This window comes from Sander lucioperca, chromosome 23, assembly GCF_008315115.2.
Source record: "Sander lucioperca isolate FBNREF2018 chromosome 23, SLUC_FBN_1.2, whole genome shotgun sequence".
NCBI lineage: Eukaryota > Metazoa > Chordata > Actinopteri > Perciformes > Percidae > Sander > Sander lucioperca.
The window spans coordinates 15,447,575-15,462,767 of NC_050195.1; the positions used below are offsets into that span (position 1 = coordinate 15,447,575).

Genomic DNA, 15,193 nt, shown 5'->3' on the forward strand with positions numbered 1-15,193 from the left:
TTAAGAGAAATGTCTGAAAATATACATTCATATGAATCCAACATATTAATAGCAAAGAATAATTGGCCTACTTGTGAAAGAAACAAAACATTTAATTTACACATTGAAGATACACTTGGGCTGCTATAGGTAAGGTAGCCACTATGGTAGCCATACAGTTAAGCTTAAGTATTCACTGTTCCAGATAAATGATGTATAAATACATTTATATCCACCCGACCCAGTTTAGTGCAACTCAATTTTATACAGTATATATAGTAGGGGGTCCCTACTGCATTTCTCTGTCAGCTAAGGGGACCTTGGCCTAAAAAACAATTAAGACCCCTGTATTGCAGCATCACACAAGCGGTCAGGGTGGCCAACACTGCCCCCATGAGGGCACAACCCGCAACCGCAACTCTGCTGATGATGCTGATGTTACATTACATACAGTTATATGATGTGTAAGATGCTGCTGTATGTGTTCACAGGAGATCAATAATATCAGTAAAAAGAAAGCCCCCCCCATTCCATTCCATTCCATTCCATTATATCCGTCTCTCTCTGTCTCCACGGTGATTTGTCACCACAGATACATCCTCCATGGCAACAGCTGTTGGCGAGGCAGCCGAGAGTGACGCTTATGATGAGGTGTGACAGCAGAGTGTATTTTTAGCTCATCAGCCAGGTAGCCACAAACTGAGTTCAGACACTTCAGAGGAAACTCAAAGCCTCCTCTGTGAAAACCTCATTAGTATGGAATGAGGCTGCTGATAGGGGATCTCCACAAAGCCTAGGATAGCATTACATTAAATGCAGGGCTGTTGTACTTCGCGACTCAAGACGTTTTTCTGTTGTCTCGGGCTTGTCGTGGACTCGTTGGTATTTGGACTCGGACTTGTCTCGGACTCGCCCATTGGACTCCCCAAATATTGTAGTTGGTCTCGACCCCGTCCAGCACTGTATATGCTTTTGTTCTAAAGTTACTTCCTCCTCCAAAACAAACCCATTGATTAGGCGCGCTTGTTCAGAAAACAGGTATTAGTTTAATCCAAAATCCATCTAGAACAGGCATTGACATTGGTCACCTGGTATACGCCTGGCTGCATCATATACCTCAATCATCAGGTATCAATCATTTTCAGTTTTATTTTTTTTCTGTCTCGGCCATGACTGTCTCATACATTTGGACTCGGTCTTGACTCGGTCTCAACAAGTCCTGGTCTTGTCTTGGACTCGACACAGGTGGACTTGACAACAACCCTAATTAAATGTAAAGTCTTCACGTATATGAACATACGTAAGCTCAGAGCTACAACTTTCTAACTGTAATTTGTATTAATAATAAATAATTTATATTGGTGAAACAGTTTCAGCCTAGTTGTAAGGAACTTCAAATTACATGTGTTGGTCATGTGTTCAGTCAGTCTACATCAGTGGTTCTTAAACTTTTTTTCAATAACGTACCCCCTTTGAAATATGTTTTCATCTAAGTACCCCTGACCAGCACAAAACATTTTTGGTAGAAATAAAGTGGCACAATACAGCAAAAGAATACTGTAACTGGAAAATACTTAAATGCTACATTTCTTTATTATACAGTAGTGTATAATTATTTTATAATTGTACTGTATGTATCTATATATGTATGTCTCTGTCTGTGTGTGTGTGTGTGTGTGTGTGTGTGTGTGTGTGTGTCGGGGTGTGTGTGTGTGTGTGTGTGTGTGTGTGTGTGTGTGTGTCGGTGTGTGTGTCTGTGTGTGTGTGCCAGAGATGGGGACTCGAGTCTGAGACTTGGACTCGAGTCGCACTTAAGTCGCACAAACAGCTGACTTCAGACTTGACTCGGACTTGACCCAAAAGACTTCAGACTCGAGCTTCGAGACTCATCAACAACATGTTTTCATGCAATTATTGCTTTTTAAATCTCAATTTATTCATGTATTTCTATTTTCTTTTATTGGCGCATATTGGGGAAACGTATGACGAGCCTCATGTCCCCTGCCCTTTGCCATAATGTGCAACGTAACGCATGCGTTATGCCTTATGTGCGCACACTCACATATAAAAAAAATACATTGATGATGGCGACACCAAGTCCTCCCGGAGTTGTGCCTTTTGTCATTAGTTTTGCTTTCAATAACTTTGTAAATAGTGGCAGTAAGCCAACAGCTACATGCAAGGTGTGTGGCACCAAGATAAATGATGCCGGATCAACAACGTTGAACTTCATCAGGCATCTCAAAACAGATCTAAATAGGTCAGTCACTCACACACTAATGTGAAAGAGATGTTACATTTAGCATATATCGTCACAGGTAACAAGCTAACCATCGCAAAGTGTTGTGCTAATGCTGGGAACAGGCACATTGTATCTTTATAGTTAGTGGTTGCTGAGGCTCAGACATCCATGGCGCACAGGAGGCGGGACGCACGGATCCATCTCCCCAGGAACAAACGCTGTGTCGGGGGGGTAAACTCATGATGCGTAATTGATCCCGTGGATAATTTGTAGGCTATTAAGTGAACAAGGTGTACCCGGTCCACCAAACACTGGGCCGTCTCGACTGTCTTAATTCTGCACATTTCTGTTGCTGTAGTCCTACTTACTATTTCATTATTTTATCCATGCGTGGTGCAGCAGATCACCTGCTGTGGAGACGCTGGCTTCACTAACCTCCTCTGAGTCAGATCTCCCTCGCGCTGGACTTTTCAACGTTTCACTGAGCGTACTAACAATTAGAAAATCAATGTCATTGCATCAGTGAGTTCAAACTGCTTATTGTGCGTAATTTGGACTGACACTGAGATGCATGTTGTTCTGTAACTGGTGTGGCGTTGCCACTATTCTCTTGATTTCCACTTCGACATTAGACTTTTTTTTGAGTGAAAGAGACGTTACATTTAGCATATATCGTCACAGGTAACAAGCTAACCATCGCTAAGTGTTGTGCTAATGCTGGGAACAGGCAGAACTATAATCTTTATAGTTGTATCCATATGATGTGACAGACTTAGGTTACTATTTCACCAGGTCAGAGGGCTTGAGACTTGTCAAAGACTTGAGACTTGACTTGGACTTCCAAAAAATGACTTGTGAACATCTCTGGTGTGTGCATGTATGTATGTATGTATGTATGTATGTATGTGTGTATGGCATTGAACCCCTACCTGCTTATTTATTGATTGATTTTCTCTGGTGAAGTAAATCAACTACTCATTTTATAAAACTCAAGCTTAATGAAAAAACATTTGTAAGACAGTTGATCACACTATCTGATGTCTCTGTCTCTCCTCTGTCCTCCTTTTCCCTTCCTGTCTCAGCGGTGGTTGTTCCTGACGAGGCGTCAGAGAAGGCAGGGCTTGGAGACGAGCTGGGCAGCGAAGAGGATCTGCTGTATGAAGAGTTTCGCAGTTCTGGACATCGTTTTGGACACCCGGGAGGAGGCGGAGGAGAGCAGCTAGCCATCAATGAGGTAGGCAATTTGGAGACGTATTCTCCACCACCCAAGGATGGATTTTATCAGGGTTATGGTTAGAAATGCCATGATTGGCCCAGAAGAAGTGGGTTCAGGTTGAAGATTGAAGCAACAATATGTAGAATTTTTATTATGTGATTGTATTATCTTAACTATTCTGATGGCATGGATAGCCCCTATCGTGGCTTCCGGTTACAGCATTCTCACTTAAAGCTGGACCAATTTCAAAGTTTTTAGACCATACTCACACATGGCCCAGTTGCCTTGAACAGTCCCCGAGCGTGTCCCCGCTCCCCCACTGGCCTGCACTCACACTGCAATAAAACATTCAGGACTAGAGCACTCTTACGTCATTACATTACATTACACAATTCTCGTTCATTTATAAGGTAAGAACCAGACCCGGGCATGTTTAGCAATCACACAGATGCGTTCCATGCCTAAGTCCAACCGAACTGGGCACAGTTTAGAGGGCCAGGGCACAGTTTAGCCCCAACCCTAGCATGCCCGGGCACAGTAAGTCAAACGTGCTCAGCCATATTTTAACTGGGCAACGTGTAAGTACGCACTTAGTTCACATTAGTCACTTACGCCAACCTTACATCAAACAGTTTTTCAAGGGATTCCACTGTCTCAGACTAATTTCCAATATCTGAATGAAATCCTGAGAGTCTTGCTAGAGTCGGGACGCTCCTGTCATTTCCATCGTTTGGTGTAAGGTGGTCATAAAACTTAGTCCCAGTCAGTCTTTTTCCCATCTGTTCAGACGTTCAGACAAAATCAAACGTGTTTGATATTATCCTATGTTTTAAGTCTTGGTAGTAAAGTTAAATTATGTGAACATTGTCAACAACCAATGGGTGTGCTTCCTATAGCACCAAACAGGAAGCAGCAAACAGCTAGAGCCAGTGTTGTTTATGGTTGCTATGGCGCTAAGCTAAGCGCTAAAGAGGGAAAGTTGCTGATTTTCAACCCTTCTGAAGCGACTCATCAAACAGGAGTTTTACCGGTGGATAAACACAGACCTCTGGGTACTGGAGACATTCATCTGCATGTACGGCAGAACAGAACATCTGAAAACTTTCCCTTTAAGTTACCAGCTAACGCTAGCGGTAGCTAGCTAGCTTGGTTACATTTTCCGAACGAATCTAGTTGTAGTCTTGCAATGTGTGACCCTGCAAGATCCCCAGTCTTTACATATTATGACATTATACATATTATGTCTTTAACGTTAGATGTGAGATGATTGTCTTTAGATGTGAGAGGTGTCACACTTTAGTCTTTTTAAAGTTTGCTCAGAGTCTTCTAGTGTATGGTAGGCATTAGACAGAAATGCATGGGAAAATAGGATCCAGGTTAAAAAATACCGCAATTACTCTTTATATTTCTGCCATTTATGAATGAGGTTTGATTGCATTGCAGGCCCATGTCCTTTGTCACTGGGGATGATTTCTGCCCCTCTGGATGCCGTCCTGCTGGTTGATCTCATATAAACCAGCCTGTTTTTGAACCACCACTGTCTTATTTTAATGACCGCAGTTTCACAGTGACTCCTAGCTGAACTAAACTGACAGGAAATGGCAGTGTTTAAAGGAACATGACGACTTATTGGGACTTTAGCTTATTCACTGTATCCCCCAGAGTTAGATAAGTCATACATACCCTTCTCATCTCCGTGCGTGTCGTAACTCTGTCTGATGCCCCCACTGCTAGCCTCGCTTAGCACAGATCCTGGATGTAACCGGCTCTAACTAGCCTACTGCTCCCAATAAGTGACAAAATAATGCCAACATGTTCCTATTTACATGTGATTTGTATAGTCACAGGGTGTACAAATAACAAGGTCACATGAGACACAGCCATCTTCTAACCATATACATACTGGGAACTATATTCTCTGAAAGGCGAAGCACTGCTACTCTCTGCTCCTCACCACGGAGCTTCTCAGGTGCTGCAAGCAAGTCACTCCACCCAAGTAGCAGAAGTAGCAGTGCTTCGCCTTCTGAGAATATAGTTCCCAGTATGTATACAGGATAAGCTAAAGTCCCAATACGTCGGTGTGTTCCTTTAAATAGAAACAAGTGAAACCGAGGAAAGGACTAGAAATGGCTCCCATTGCCTTTTGGCTAAGAGGGGTGGCAAAAACAAGCTCTGAGGTTGCAGGGTTATTTGGTTGTCATGGATATCTCTTCTGGATTTTGCTGATGCACAAGCACATCAAAATGTGATTTACCGAGTTGATACAGGCACTTTTACAGCACCTTTGTGAAGCTGCATAATTCTAAGTCACACAGTGTAACACTTGATCTCTGCATATATTTATACTGTGGGAAGAAGGACATCATTTAACTACTAGTTGCAGGTTGAGCTTGACTTACAGTACATCGTTGTTACTGTTGCACTTATTTCTAATATCCTATACATTAACCATGGAAGAGAGAAAAAATATAACATTTTAGTGTTTTTCAGCTCATTGCCCATCAACCTCATGTCCAGCAACAGCAGGCAGATGTTTGCAGATGTTGTAATGTAATACTGATGTTGCTGGCATTGATACATTTTGCCAGACAATATTTCAGGCTTAAGATTAAGCCCTGTCTTGATTTTGGAACACTTTAAAATTATTTCTTCTTAGCTGTCTGTGGTGTCCTAATCACTGAAGTCAGGTATAAAATCAATTATGCAGAGTTATTGTCCTCTGCTCCTTCTCCCTCTTTCAGCTGCATTTAGTCGACACTCTGTTGGGTTGGTTGATAGTGACAGTCAATCAAAGTGGATATCCTAGCAACCAGCTGCACATCTCCCAGTTTTCTCATCTCCCTGAGAATCACACAGACCAGCGCTTTGCTGCCATCCTGTGGGTCACTAATGTCTGTTATCTCAGATTATAAGAAGTTAAAATATGTATATCTTTGCGTGCGTGCGTGCGTGCGTGTGTGCTTGTGTGTGTGCGTGTGTGTGTGTGTGTGTGTGTGTGTGTGTGCATGCATGCGTGTGTGCGTGCCTGCGTGCATGTGTCTTTTCCGGGTGGACAAAGCTGACAATTTGAATACGCTACCTCGCTTCCTCTGTTAGATTATGAGGAGCATTTTTCACAATTTTTTGACATTCTTGTTGTCTTGGCTTCATGTAGAAATGCATGACAGAATCATGTGGTAGATTTCTTGATGTTAATCCACCTGCATATTGAGGTCAGGTCCGTGGAAAGGTGAAAACACCGGCTCACTGACTTTCCTTGGTCAGTTGCTGCAAGCTAATTAGCGAAAACACAGGTAGGATAATCATGGGGAATGCTACTGCTAATCCTCTATAATAGCTTTACTCCGAGGGTGAGAGGATAGAGGGGCATTAAATGTGCAGTAAGTGATTCTGATCAACACACACAGAAAACAGAGAGCTAGTTGACCGTGAGGAGATATTCAATGAATTTGACGAAAAGTGTATTAGATTAACATCACTTACTATACCTTTAAGAGACAATGATTTACATACAGTAGTGGCCCTCTCCCTCTGATTGGTGAAGCTGGTATGCTGCCTGAATATCAGCGGGCCCTAATAAGTACTGTTACTTCTTCTGCATCCTTTTTGCTTTAAAAACCATGTATTTGGATTACATTTTTTTATTCTAGGAGATACTAGAATTGAAAATTGATTAAAGATAATGCAGGAACTTACCCCCTTTGATACAACTGCAATATCCTGTTTATCTTACCATAAACACGTCTAATTAAAAGGAACTAAACCAACAATGAGCATATTACTTACAAGTATTATGCATGTGTCCAGTACCTCTTATTACTCTGTGCCAAAGAGCGATCTTAATATTGTCACACACTTGTCCTTTCTTTCACCCATTTCAAAGACTGAATAACATTAATAGCAACAAGCATATACTTATTCAAAGTAACATCCATGCAACAGCAACACCAAATGTGTATTCATTCGCCACTGAAAATAGTCCCCAACAAATGTACTATTTCCTCCTGTTCGAGTAACATTTGATAAAAAACTGCTGTGGCTAGTTGTTTAAAGGTGCTCTAAGCGATGTTGGGTGACGTCACTTCTTGTTGACGTTCAAAGTATTGTCAAACAAAACAGAGGCTAGCTCGCCCATCCCTCTTCCTCATCCCGTCCCCTCCCCCCTCCCTTCCGTGCTTCCGTGCACTAACCCCCCAACCACCACCCCCAAATCCTTCTTGTCGGTTATTGACTGGAACACTGTTTGTTATGTTTGGTGGTGCAGGTTGGCCAGTTTGTTTTTGTTGCCGTTTGTGGAGCCTGGGCTGTCTATAGAGACCGTGTTTTTTGCAGTGTGTTCAGGGGACAGACAGCTAGCAGATAGTGAGGAGATGTTTTTTACAGTGTGTTCAGGGGACAGGCAGCTAGCGGATAGTGAGGAGATGTTTTTTACAGTGTGTTCAGGGGACAGGCAGCTAGGGGATAGTGAGGAGATGTTTTTTACAGTGTGTTCAGGGGACAGGCAGCTAGCAGATAGTGAGGAGATGTTTTTTACAGTGTGTTCAGGGGACAGGCAGCTAGCAGATAGTGAGGAGATGTTTGCTGTATGTGACAAAAAATGTTGTAGCCTAAAAAACGTGTGACATCGCTTAGAGCACCTTTAAGGACATTTATGAACCTTTTTATGCCTCCGTGCTGGAGACGGCCGTGGTTGGCGACGGCCATTGCCAACGACAGCCATTGCCAGAGACAGTATGTTTTCGGGTTGCCCTTCTGTCTGTCCATCCCGGTCTCGTGGGATGTGATATTGTAGTAAAGCTTTGAGGGAATTTCTTCAAATTTGGCACAAACTTGGACTCAAGGATGAACTAATTAGATTTTGGAGGTCAAAGGTCACTGTGATTTCACAAAATACATTTTTGGCCATAATTTAAAAATTCATACTCATAATTCTCACATAATTATGACAACATTTCACACAAATGATGATGTGATGACATTTTATACCCAAAAGGTCAACACTATACTTTACTGTGACATCATAATGTTCTGCAAAAATGCTTTTCTGGCCATTCTTCACTGGCATATCTTTGGAACAGAAGGGGAGACATTTGGGTGGATCTGGATTAGAGACACTAATGTTGAAACTGTAGTGATTTTATAGATCTTCTGTGCTGTCGGGTTGAAGATGTGTGTGAAGCATCCATGTTTCGCCCCAAAAATACACTTAATACCCTTCATCAAATTGCTTGAGTCTTCACTACATATATTATAAAAGTCTGGACAGACATGATGCAAACTGCAACTTGACTGGTTGGCAAAGGGATACGACCACAAGGCGGTAATTTGAGTTTAAAAATAAATGGGTTTTAAAAGATTTCATTTTTAGAAGGAAGCTTATTACAAAGATAGATTATAAAGACAGTAGTGTTAATGTTTACATGCGGCCGCCATCTTTGATAACAGTCATGACCAGTCGAACGACGAACGCTGTGTTTGAGCTATGTTACTGGTTACACGGCGTTCCTGTACTGGTGATTCGACTGCACATGACTGTTACCTAACATGGCGCCCACATGTAAACATTAACACTACTGTCTTTATAATCTGTCTTTGTAATAAACTGTCTGTACACTTACAAAGTTCTCAATGCTTCGGTTTGCATGTAGGGACTCTCATAATGCTACCGTTTAAGTGTGGTGCTATTTCAAGCCTTGTTAGTGGTATCAAATAGTGATTTACCCTCTGTCCCGAAAGCTAGCGTTAGCAGCTAACCCCCGGTTTGCGGTAGCTTGTTTCAAGCTAGAGACGCATTCGAAAAGCATGAAAACATATCCCAGAGAACGTTCAACTTGGTACACATATGTTATTAACCCCTAGGTTCAATTTGCGCCGGAATTGTCCTTTAATTATGTAAAGACATGTTCAAGGAGTTCAGATAGAGCCTGTATCAGGGCCATATTTAGTTCAATGTGTTATATGTCACTATTTTTGGTAGCCTACTGTACTTAAATGGCCAGTATGTACTTTATTATCTTTATTCATTGAAGCCTCTATGTTTACAGGCTCGTGGTGATGCGCAATGTGCTATAGGTGCCAAAAAAAATCAATGTTTGGTACTGCCAATTAGTTTTGTTTTGTCATGGTTCATGTGTGCAATAAACATTACACTTTGTGAGAAAAAAATCGTGGCAGAGAATCGTGATTATCAATTCTAAGCTAAAAATATTGATTCATATTTTTCCCTGAATCGTGCAGGCCTATTTGGTTCACTCAAACTGAATGTTGCTTTTGATTTTGCAGGGAACAGGAGCAACACAGATGGATGACAATAAAGTATCTCTCTTGTATCTTATCTATAATATAGACTTTGTAATATTTTTTGTAATATTTGTTTTCTTTTGTGACTACTATCAAATTCAATCAGTCTGCTAAATATCAGTATAAATGCACTCAACCTTAAAACTCTCGACCTGTGCGTGCACGCACGCACGCACACACACATACACACACACACACACACACACACACACACACTACGTATTTCCCTGGAGATCCGTCCATTATTCTGCATGGCTTCAACCGTACCCCTCCCTCTGTCTCTCTCATCCCAAAACCCCACCCCCACTCAGGGGTTGCTATGGCCCTGCCTCAACTACTCTGGTATCCAGGATACGGTGACACACTCTGCATCCTGATAGGCTGCCAGCTATGCAAGGGTGGGCACACAAAAAGAAAGGAAGGGAAGGAAGGGGAAAAAAAAGAAAAGAGGGCGATAGATGGTAGTTAGATGGATGGCTGAGGCAGCACCGCTCCAGGGAGAGCACCAAGCACTGAGCACCATTTTAGCAGGAGCTCTTAACGGAGAGAAAGCGTAGGCAGAAATGGAGGGATAGAAGAGGAAAAACAAATGGCCGGTTGGTTTGAGAGGTAGATGCGACTGAGCATATGTAGGCTAGAGTGAGAGAAGAACGGGACGGAGAACAAAGACACAAAAAGGGATAAAAAGAAAAGAAAGACAAGGAGGCATGAGCACGAACCGGAGAGATGCAGAATATCGTCCTCCGTCTTTTATCCTGACATCCTGACCAAGAAAGAAAGAAAGCAGAGGAACCAAAAGGATAAGAAAGACTAAACTGGTGGACCATAGAAAGCAGAAAGAGAGGGGAGGTGCCTGAGGAGAGAAAGAGGAGAAAGGGAGTAAAGGAGGAAGGGCAGGGGTGGGGGTTCGGGAGGGGGGAGTGCTCCGCATGTAACACACAATTCGCTTCACAGCGCGCCGACTCACACACACACACGCTGACACAGCTAGGCACCCAGCCTCCACTAGCAGGCCGGGGCAACGCTGGCCATCGGCAAAGTGGCAGGAGAAGCAGAGAAGGCGAGCGCCGGAGCCGAGCGGAGGAGGAGCGCAGCGCCCAGGGACGGCGACGAAGACAGTCGGGGAGGAGGACGGGGCGACGCGGTGTGGTGCGGAGGCTCGGCGCTAAGGGAGAGGCGGCGGGGGAGGGGCAGCGGGGCTGAGGAGGAGGAAGAGGACGAGGCCCGGGGACTGATGGCTCGCGGCAGCGGCTCCGGGAGGTGGAGCAGGCAGAGGCTGGGATTCTTCACCACCATGCTGCGCTGCAACCTCCCGCCGGAGACCCAGAAGGTGGTGGTGTTTCTCATCATGATGCTGCTCATCGTCATCAATGTGGTGCTCATGTTCCTGCTGGCCTTCCAGTAGAACGCACGCACGCACACACACACACACACACACACACACACACACACACACACACACACACACACACACACACACACACACACACACACACACACACACATAGGCATCCACACACACATCTGGATGGAGGAAAAGAGCAGATAAACTAAGACAGAGGGACCAAGGAGCAGAGGAGGACTGAGCGGGGCTGCTGGGATTGATGGGTGTCCATCATGGCAGAAGCAGAACACAGGTACAACCAGGAGGAGAGGGACGCTCATTTAGTGTGAGAATAAATGTATTGTGTACCTTTTTGTGTCAACCGAAACATGTAACCAAGAGGAATGTGTTGTTCATGAGCACAACAAGGGCTACAACTTACAAAAATTGTCATTGTCGATTAATCTGTATTATTTTCTCAATTATTCAATTAGCCAGAAAACGGCGAAACATGTTCATCAGTGTTTCCCAAAAAGCCCAAGATGACGTCCTCAAATGTCTTGTTTTGTCCACAACTCAAAGATATTCAGTTTACTGTCACAGAGGAGAGAAGAAACCAGAACATATTCACATTTAAGACAGAGCTGGAATTAAATCATTTTAACTTTAAAATTTTAACCGATTCATCGATTATCAAAAAATAGTTGGTTGTTAATTTAATAGTTGACCACCAATCGATTAATCGAATAATCTTAGCAGCTCTAGAGCACAGAACCCTGTAAAGGGAGGGTTCATCAGATTTTGGAACATGGTTTGATTTGTCCAGGTTTTGAGACATCTGTCTCTGTGATTTCAGTCTCCACCCCAACACAATGTAGAAATTTTAGAAAAAACCCAATCCAACAATGAGGTTCCCTAACCTCTCTGTGACTCTCATCTCAAAGCCCATTGGTTCTTACTGAAGACTTAAATCTTTAAAAACGGCTTACGCATATATGGTTTTATTTTAAAAATGTTTAAATGAAGCTCAGTAAAACAGTCCTAAAACAGCTGAACGCTAGTTTTTAACAAATGTCACTTAAACAGCAGACAGTAGGTCATTTGGTGCTTGAGTAATAAGCATTTTGGGCAACATCGAGGTGTAGCCTACGTGGGATGTGTCTCACTGAAGAGTTTCTGGACAACAATGGAGCTCTATTGCACAGATGAAGAAGATATATCAGTCTTTGGATAAACACACACAATACTTGTTAGGATACGTTCATTGGGTAGGTTCTGGGATTTGTTGACTCTGACAGAATTATAAAATATTGCCAACCGTACCATGTAAAGTAAAACAGCAACATCTCTTCCATAAATTATGTTAGTGTGGATAACCCACAGGACACACAAGTAGTTTTGAGAAAATAATTTTCTGGTTTTGATGATCTGACCCTTTTAAAGCAACAGTAGTGTAACAGGGTTTTCAGGTGATGTAACACACCCTGTGGCAGCTCTGTTCCAGCTCCTCAGCTCTTAGATAACCGGCTGATTGTGTTCTGAACATACAACTTGGCAGTTTTAACAAAATGGAATAGACAGGGTTCATTGGTGTGCTGATCTGACCTGCCAATGTTAATATTGACTACATTTACATGCACACCAATATTCACTTTCATTAGCCGTGTAAACAGCTTAGTCGGAATATCGTCTTTTTCAGAATTAGGGCAAAAAAACCCGGAATAGTATGTGCATGTAAACGTAGTCATTGATTTACGGCTATATATATATATATATATATATATATATATATATATATATATATATATATATATAATGTCAAATAATTAAAATATCAGCCTGTTAGTGAGTATGACTTTGCTGTTGTACTGATGGAGTTAGTGCTGTGGAAATGGACATTCTACTGAATTTACCACGTGAGCCATCATAGCACCGCCCAAACATTTTGACCAACTTGCATTTATTTGTTTGCGTAGCTATTATGTTGATATGTTACAGTATTTAAAATGTGGGTGAAGCTTTTGTCACGGTGACTTGGAAATATGAGTTGACTTGTTGTATTTGCTGTTATTCTTGCTACTATACACTAGCCACTGAAAATTCTTGATTTTGATTGACTGCCAATGTCCTTTATTTTCTTGTAACATAGGCCTACACTAAAAACCATGCACCTCTGACACAGGTATTGTTGCTCTAAATGAATTTACCAAGACTACACTACACTGTTGGTATCATAGCAACAGTTTTGACAGTTAAGCTAACTCAGAGGTCTTATGTGTTTAGGGCACCACAGGGCAGGTGTTCCCACATAGACAGGCCTGCTTAACACTGGGTAGATGAAACATAAATTTCAAGTATATACACTGTGAAACTGAGTGACTCGTCTTTCCCGCTCGTCTCTCTCTTACCTAATGCTCCACATGTTCAGCATACAGTAGTGTTGTCGCTGGAGATGCATTTCTGAAGAAACAGTAGGGTTCTGCATTAAAATCCACAGTTATCAATTGCCCACCTCTCTGAAGCCCATTTCAGACCAAAGATTTGCAATTTAGCAGTCTGAACCGGCCCGTGTCAGGTCGACTCAAACCAGCTGATGGTGTGGCTGCAACTCAGCTGGTGGAGTCTCCAGAGGCTGGTTTTACAACATAAAATCATTTCACATGATAGAAACTGATGATGTAGGCTAAACACAAACGACATTTCATGCAACAACAGTGAAGTTTTCATGTAGTTACTATAATTGGGCCCGTGTTAGTGAGGACTAGAGTAGGACTGGATTTAAAGCTGATTCTGGTTTCCAACTTCGCCCCAGGTGTGTCCGTTAAAACACGAACTGAGACAACTTCTCTCTTTTGATGTTTTATTTAATTAAGCAACAGTACAAGCATGGGTGTGGGTAGCTCTGCTACGTGTGTTTGTGTGTTGTCAGATCTCGAGGACACACACACACACACACACACACACACACACACACACACAATCTCAACCGGGTAGTCATCGTCCGAACTGCGACCTCTCCTTTTTCTTTCTCTCACTTTTTTCTCCGGGTGGTGTGCACAGTGTGAGGTGCGTGTCCGCGCTATTCTCCGACACGTAGGCTACTCACAACAATCACTCCTGATTGACGGCCTTTTGTACAGCCCGTGTACTTTTTCGTTCATTTGATTTCCGATTTTGAAACGATATCCAAATTTGAAAAATGGGTCATTTTAAACCTTGTTAATATTGATGACAATGTGTTCAAACGTAAAACGAGCCATATTTCGGTAAATAAACTTGTCCATGATTCTATTGAGAGACTTCCAGCTGACAGCGGTGTCTGTGAGCATCACTGGCCGGCCAGCAGGGAGGCGATCCCGGCCGCCACCAGCTGGCTGTCCTGTCAGACTGGAGCTTCTGACAACATCGGAGAAAATGTGCAGTTGGCAATCAATGTTTGTAAAACTGCCCATATTCAAACTCTACACAGTTAATTGCTCGCATAAAAAAGTCTCAATAGTGAATTTAGTGGTGAAATAGCAGACAAAAATTGTAAGAAGTTTCCAGTTGTTTGCTGCTGCTGCTACGGCAAACTCCCGATCTAGATTATAGAATCGATTGCTTTTTTATAATTTCCATCTGTTATTTCACACACGTTTTCCGTTTGAACACATTGTCATCAATATTAACAAGGTTTAAAATGACCCATTTTTCAAACTTGGATATCGTTTCAAAATCGGAAATCAAATGAACGAAAAAGTACACAGGCTGTACAAAAGGCCGTCAATCAGGAGTGATTGTTGTGAGTACGTGTCGGAGAATAGTGCGGACACGCACCTCACACCGCCCGCACCACCCGGAGAAAAAAGTCAGAGAAAGAAAAAGGAGAGGTCACAGTTCGGACGATGACTACCCGGTTGAGATTGTGTGTGTGTGTGTGTGTGTGTGTGTGTGTGTGTGTGTGTGTGTGTGTGTGTCCTTGAGATCTGACAACACACAAACACACGTAGCAGAGCTACCCACACCCATGCTTGTACTGTTGCTTAATTAAATAAAACATCAAAAGAGAGAAGTTGTCTCCGTCCGTGTTTTAAATAGACACACCTGGGGCGAAGTTGGAAACCAGAATCAGCTTTAAATCCAGTCCTGATCT

General features: G+C 42.6%; 1 protein-coding gene across 5 annotated transcripts in view; it reads left to right on the top strand.

The window, feature by feature from the left end:
• arhgef4 (Rho guanine nucleotide exchange factor (GEF) 4) overlaps positions 1-15,193 on the top strand; it is a 196,806-nt gene that overhangs the window by 162,245 nt on the left and 19,368 nt on the right. For 3 of the 5 annotated variants that reach the window (XM_031307777.2, XM_031307776.2, XM_031307783.2), the window contains one exon: positions 3,304-3,455. In XM_031307777.2, coding sequence (XP_031163637.1) covers positions 3,304-3,455 — 152 coding nt within the window. Of the gene's footprint in view, positions 1-3,303; positions 3,456-10,168; positions 11,375-15,193 lie in introns of those variants that run through there. The other 2 variants (XM_035998026.1, XM_031307784.2) reach the window with 2 other exon arrangements.